At 44.4% G+C, this 6,957-nt stretch overlaps 1 protein-coding gene across 1 annotated transcript in view; it reads left to right on the top strand.

Annotated features, from left to right (window-relative positions):
- Window positions 1-1,378: 1,378 nt before the first annotated feature.
- GFPT1 (glutamine--fructose-6-phosphate transaminase 1) overlaps window positions 1,379-6,957 on the top strand; it is a 62,847-nt gene continuing 57,268 nt past the window's right edge. Inside the window, exon 1 of the mRNA XM_010367630.2 lies at window positions 1,379-1,568. Within this exon, the coding sequence (XP_010365932.1) occupies window positions 1,562-1,568 (7 nt within the window). The 5' untranslated portion in view covers window positions 1,379-1,561. The remainder of the gene's footprint in view (window positions 1,569-6,957) is intronic.

Below are 6,957 nucleotides of genomic sequence, written 5' to 3'. Positions count from 1 at the left end.
AGCCATAGAAGGTTAATTCTGCTAAGAAAATAGGACTTTTTTTCACTCATTCCAAAATAAATTTGATCTTTTATTTTGTGCTGTGGTCTAAAAGTGTTGGGTATGTAAAATCTAGTTCTAGCTTCAAGAAACTTATAGCCCAGTGGGAAAATACAGAAAATCATAAGATATCAAAGCATATTTCTTTACAGTGAGTGGCTCAAAGAGTGAGAGGTTAATGCATGTCTCTAAATCTGTCTGGGGGAGATAAAAAAGGCTTTCCTGAAGAAGTAGCATCTAAACAGAGATAGGGTGGGGATTCCATGCAGAGTAACCAGTGTGCAAAAGATTTAACAATTCTGGCCCAGTTCAGGAACTACCTGTTGAGACTGTTAGGAGTGTATCGGGTTGGAAGGACCGATGAGACCAGACCCAAGAACAGCAGTCAGCACTCCAGGAATTCTGTGTGCCATGAACGTTTTTAATACTACTCTAGAGCCATTATAGAGTTCTGATAACTATACATTTCACTGAAGATACCATTTAAGGCTGTTTAAAGCAAATGCCCAGGTAATAAATTCTGAGAAACATCATCCCTCTCTAATCAAGTCTCTCTTGTCAGACATGGAGCATTAATTCATAGAATGAATCGTTCATAAGTCAAACGCGCGGCTGTTAAAGCTAGGGAATTCCTAGCCCTCTCAGGTAGGCCATGGGAGGAGGTGGGCCAGCAGTTTCTTACGTCCAGGCTCATAGTCGGATAGTTGAGCCTTGCATTCCTCCTCTACCCTTCCACAGTAAACTGAGGGTTATGGAGGCAACGGATGCGGAGGGCTTTTAGGGGCCAAGCATATTACACAGGGAATTGAATTCTTATCACCAGAGAGGCTGACCCTTTGGGGCTTTGCAGTCAAGAATTTTGTTCTCTCTCTCCTCCCACCTCACCCAATTCTTTCCAGTTTTTTTTCAGCCTATGTCCCCCAGGATTCCCTGTTGAGACTTCCTGCTTTCTTCCTCCTCTTTCTCCGCTTCGTGCAGTGCTGGAGCGTGGGGCCTGGGGCTGCACTGCGCGCGCACCCGGAGCTATAGCTTTGCTAACAATTCCATCCTTCTCTTTCCGTCATTCCCTGCCAGGTGCTGAGTTTCTCCCTCCCTCTCGGCTCGGTGCCTCCGGCAGCTAGCCCCAGGGAGGGCGTCTCCAGGAACTCCAGGCGGACACTGCCACGAGCTACTGACACGAGCTACTGCCACGTCTCCGCCGCCAGCAGTCCAGCGCCTGCGTGGCTCGGGGGGCGGGGCAGCGCTGGGAGGCGGGACCTGCGCGTGAGCGGCGCGCGAGCGGTTCAATGGGGCCTACCGGCGGCGGCGCGCTGCGCGCCGAGGGGCGGGGCCTGGCGGCGGTTGCTGGCGGAGCCTGGGAGGTGGAGAAGGCTGTCGTTGCCTTGGCCGTCGCATCCCCGAGGGAGTCGTGTCGGCGCCACCCCGGCCCCCGAGCCCGCAGATTGCCCACCGAAGCTCGTGTGTGCACCCCCGATTCCACCAGCCACTCGCCCCTGGCCTCGCGGGCCGTGTCTCCGGCATCATGTGTGGTAAGGAGGCCGGGGGCGGGGGGCGTGTTGCCGGGCGGCGCTGGGGTGCGGTGCGGGCGCCGCTAAGGCCCAAGGCGACGGGCGGAAGCGGGAGTGTGGAGGGTGCGAAGTCTGGCTGATGGGCAAGGGGCGTCCAGTGGTGGCTGCGGGGGCGGGGGTCGGCATCCGCGTGCGGGAGAGGGGGTGGCGGCCGGGAGAAAGGCACCTGAGAGTAAGATGGGCCCCCTTCGCTGGGGGCCAGCGGGCGCCTTTGAGCGGAGGAGGAACGGAGAGGGGAGAGAAACGCCTTTATTGAATAAAGGAGGAAAGGGCTGAGGGAATTGAGGTGTGGAGGGGGGTGCCTTCAAAAGGGCCCACCAGGTGAGTGAGGCAACCTGTGGAACATTGGGCGAGGTCTGTTGAACTTATCTTGCATTTTTCTAAAAACCTTTCACAAAATATTTTACTTGTTTTCAGGCAGGCCCAATAGAAAACAGACCCCAGCTAGAGCCACGATAGTGGCATTAAACGTGATACTTCCTGCCATCCCTTGTCTCAACAGAAATAATTGCTAATCAATAATTTGGTTAATGGGCTTAGACCTGATCCTGTAGTGGAAGAGTCCTTCAAATGTCTGTGGCAATAGATTATACATAATTTATCATTTGCATGTGCACCCATTAATGCCAGCTCTGAAAAATATCAGTTATACCTTCGATGTATACCCCTTTAGAATGCCAACTATGAAAAACATCATTTATCCCTTGCATGTGCACCCGTTAAAAATACTAGCTATGGAAAGTTTAACAAATACCTTTGCTAGAGCAGTTAAAAAATTAAGGTTAGGCTCTTTTATTTCCTGAGAGTCGTTTATTATTACCTAAGTGTTAGTGAAAGAGATTTTGAGAATCGTGTCTGACATGACTGATGTCCTCTAAAATTGGTGTTAACTTGGCTATTGCCAGTAAAAATAATTATATTCTTACCTTTCTTACTGAAATTTACAACTGACTTTATCCCTGGAAGAAAGAACCCCCCCCCTTTTTTTTTTTAAAGGGAAGTACCATTGTAAGAGAATTAAACTCTCTTGGAGACTTCTTATTTGCAGCCTTTTGCACGAAGGAACTGAACAGGAGGTGGATTGTACTCGTTAGTGTGTATATTTCCTGCATTTATGCTCATTTCAGCTTCTGGAAATGAGGATCAGGTTTAAATTTAGAATAGATTTTTAAAAACCCGCATAAAAACAGAAACACTTATAAATAGCTTACTGAAATTATTAGAGTAGAGCTGACTTCAGAATCAGACTTTTGCAGTGTCTACTTAGAATGGCTTTGCATTTAGTTTGGAGCTGCGAAGTAGTGAATTTGCAAACTGGTCAATCTCCAGTGTGCTTCATTTGCTAGTTAACTGTTCCGGAATGGCGGGGTGTGTCCTCATCAAGTACTCATTGCAGGTCATTTCATCATGGTCCAGGAAAAAAACGTAAAGTACTTACTGAAAAAAAAAAAAAAAATCAGTGCCAGGCGTGGTGGCTCCCGCCTATAATCCCAGCACTTTGGTAGGCCGAGGCAGGCGGATCACCTGAGGTCAGGAATTCAAGACTAGCCTGGCCAACATGGTGAAACTCCGTCTCTATTAAAAATACAAAATTAGCTGGGCGTGGTGGTGCGCGCCTGTAATCCCAGCTCCTCAGGACCCTGAGGCAGGAGAGTTGCTTGAACCCAGGAGCTGGAGGTTGCAGTGAGCCGAGATAGAGATCGCACCATTGCACTCCAACCTGGACAAAAAAGAGCGAAACTTCGTCTCAAAAATAATAAATAAAAATCAAAAAATAAATCAGATATGGAAATCAGGTTCAGATAAGGGAGATACCTTTAGGGTGAAGACTAAATGTTGGGAGTTTTCACATAGTCTGTGTCTCCATTCCACAGAATTTTACTGCTGAGGAAACAGGTATTGAAGAAATAAAAAGTGAGTATTTGAGGCATTTCTGAGGTCCTGCTTTTAAGTCATACCACAGGTTTGCATGATTCTGGGGATAGGGTTCAGAATTTATTTTCTCTCTAATGTAAATTCTGAAAGATAAGAAGATGAGTGTCATCATTTTCCTCCCACATCTTAATCATTGAACTAAAATTCCTGAGCAGAGAAATGGAGTGAAAATTAGAGTAGATGGGAAAATCTGGAAGCTTACCTTCTGACTACTTGCTATCTAGTTAAGTTTTTCTTTTTCTTTCTTTCTTTCTTTCTTTTTTTTTTGAGACGGGTCTCACTCTGTTGCCCAGGCTGGAGTGGCTTACTGCAGCCTCCGTCTCCCGGGTTCAGCCTCCCGAGTAGCTGGGATTACAGGGGTGTACCACCACACCTGGCTAATTTTTGCATTTTTGCTAGAGGTGGGGTTTCACCATGTTGACCAGGCTGGTCCCCTGACCTCAGGTAATCCACCTGCCTTAGCCTCCCAAAGTGCTGCGATTACAGGAGTAAGCCACCTTACCCGGCCCTAGTTAAATTTTCCTAAAAGATTATTTTATTTCAACGTTGTACAATGTTGAAGCATAAGAATGACAATTGAAGATTCTGATATGCTTTTTTCAATCAGATACACTGATGAAACTGATATAATAATGTTTACCAGCTTGTTTTGGGTTGTTAATAAGTGTTAGGAAAAAAGATCCTATGGTCTGGTAAATTTAGAAAGCAACATATTAAATCGCGTGGTAATGTTTTGTTTTGTTTTTTGATTGGAGGAGTTCTTAGAATCTTTAATGTATTAATAATAAGCATTGAGAATCTCCCAGAGAAGAATAGTGTCTATTTTCCAAATTTATTTTATCTTCTTTTTTCTCGTTAGTTTGGAGTATACTTTGTCCTTTTTATTTGTATTATTTTTGGTTTTGCTGAGTGTCAAGTCACTTAAGCTATCCCTAGCTTTTAACAGATTCTGCTATTGTTTTTATAAATGTGGGGTTATACCCATCTGATCCTATGGTGTATAGAAAATGGAATTTTTGGGCTGGGCGCGGTGGCTCATGCCTGCAATCCCAGCACTTTGGGAGGCTGAGGTGGGTGGATCACTTGAGGTCAGGAGTTTGAGACCAGCCTGACCAAGATGGTGAAACCCATCTCTACTAAAAATATTAAAAAATTAGCTGAGCGTGGTGCACGCCTGTAATCCTAGTTACTCCGGAGGCTGAGGCAGGAGAATCGCTTGAACCCAGGAGGCGGAGGTTGCAGTGAGCTGAGATCTTGCCATTCTACTCCAGCCTGGGTGACAAGAGTGAGAGTCTGTCTCAAAAATAAATAAATAAATAAATAAATAAAATGGAATGTTTGCAAATGAGATCCTTTTTAAAAGCAGTAAAGGAACTTGCAATTTTAAAGTATCCTAAAATGAATTTTTCTTTTTCTTTTTTTTTTTTTTGAGACGGAGTCTGGCTCTGTAGCCCAGGCTGGAGTGCAGTGGCCGGATCTCAGCTCACTGCAAACTCCGCCTCCCGGGCTTATGCCATTCTCCTGCCTCCGCCTCCCAAGTAGCTGGGACTACAGGCGCCCGCCACCTCGCCCGGCTAGGTTTTTTTTTTGTATTTTTTAGTAGAGACGGGGTTTCACCACGTTAGCCAGGATGGTCTCGATCTCCTGACCTCGTGATCCGCCTGTCTCGCCTCCCAAAGTGCTGGGATTACAGGCTTGAGTCACCGCGCCCAGCCCCAAAATGAATTTTTCAAAAGGTTTTTGTAATTATACTGTCTAATGGTTTTGGGGATAATTGAAGGATGCTGAGATTGGCTGCTAGGGTTGGTCATAAAACCAGTACTATTAACATATCCTTATATACCATACTGGATATGAAGAAATTGTGAGAAAAAATAATTGCTTAATAAGCATTTCTTCACTTGTCCCCTGGAAATAGAGATTAATAGGTTCTGGTAATGAGCAGTAGAAGGCGGGAAAGGGTTTTGTAACACAAGTTTGGGAAATTCTGCTCTTGGAGATTCACAATTAGCGAGATTAAAGGTTCTAGAAAGTTCTAAATATATATCTAACTTTATTTAACCAGGTAGTTCTTAAACCTTTAATTATGAAACCTTTCTTTACTTCATTCCTTTTTAGCATCCGGTGAAATAGTGTTCTGTTTCTGTGGTTTGGGAATTTTTTGACTGTATATTTCAGGTGCCTAGAAAGTGTTAGAAGATACTTGCAGATATTTGAAATGATGGGTTTATACTTGGCACTCTGCCCTTTACAGAGATGGCTAAAATAAGAGAGTTGCCTTCAAGGAATTGCTGCCTGATCAGAGGAAAGAATGCACATGCAACAGCTTCAGGTGAAAATACACAGTCCTTGTTCATTGCCATGTCGTAGACCACAAGTAGAATGAGTAGAAATTTAGAGACTGAAGAGCTCTGGGCTTTGGGTATCTGCATTAGGTCAGGAATGTTCTGGGTGATGGGGCAGGACTTTTACTTTGAGGAATAGTGCCAGCTTGTAGAGAATTAGTATACTGTGAGAGGTAGTCATTGATGGCATATGTTACCCGTCAGTGAATGGAGGCGGAAATAGTTTGAGAACTCCTACCAGAGGGATTGAAGGAGGAAATAGAAGTGTCAGGAAAACAGACCAAAGAACAGTGGTTAAAGGCAAAAGAGTTCCAAAGTAGTATATTGCCTTAGACAGAGTCTGTAAAAGTAGAAAAACTCATTCATATGTAATACTGCAGAGAAGTTAATTGGATATGGTTATGAAGAAATTATTAGATAAATTGCATATGTCAAGGCAGAAGGGTCTCAGTTTGTGTTCAGGGGGGCTGCAAGTAATACGAAAAAGAAGAGGATTTTGGGATTGAAGTCCTCTGGGAGTGTTGAGAAGTTGAATTCTAGAGCTGTGGTTCCTGACCTACAAGCCCTGAAGTTGTTAAAGGGTGTTCATTGCTTATTAATATGCTTATAACTTTGTAAGTTGAATAAAAATTGTTCTAGATCATTGAATAATAAACATTTAACCCATTGTTGTGAAGGAGCCTCAGAATATTTTGATGTTAACAAAAGAGTTCCTTATTTACAAAGTTGTAGAAACACTCATCAAGAGTTATGAGTAAGGCCCGGAGCAGGGGTCACACCTGTAATACCAGCACTTTGGGAGGCTGAAGTGGGCAAATCACTTGAGGTCAGGAGTTTGAGACCAGCCTGGCCAACATAGTGAAATCCCATCTCTACTAAAAATGTAAAAATAGCCAAGTGTCATGGTACGCGCTTGTAATCCCAGCTACTTGGGAGGCTGAGGGAGGAGAATTGCTTGAACCTGGGAGGTGGAGGTTGCAGTGAGCTGAGATCACGCCACTGTACCCCAGCCTGGGTGACAGAGTGAGACTATGTCTCAATTAAAAAAAAAAAAAAAAAAAAAAGAGTTA

Source organism: Rhinopithecus roxellana, chromosome 17 (assembly GCF_007565055.1).
Source record: "Rhinopithecus roxellana isolate Shanxi Qingling chromosome 17, ASM756505v1, whole genome shotgun sequence".
NCBI classification, from domain to species: domain Eukaryota; kingdom Metazoa; phylum Chordata; class Mammalia; order Primates; family Cercopithecidae; genus Rhinopithecus; species Rhinopithecus roxellana.
The sequence above is the reverse complement of the archived record's forward strand: the minus strand, read 5'-3'. Positions and strand labels throughout refer to the sequence as shown.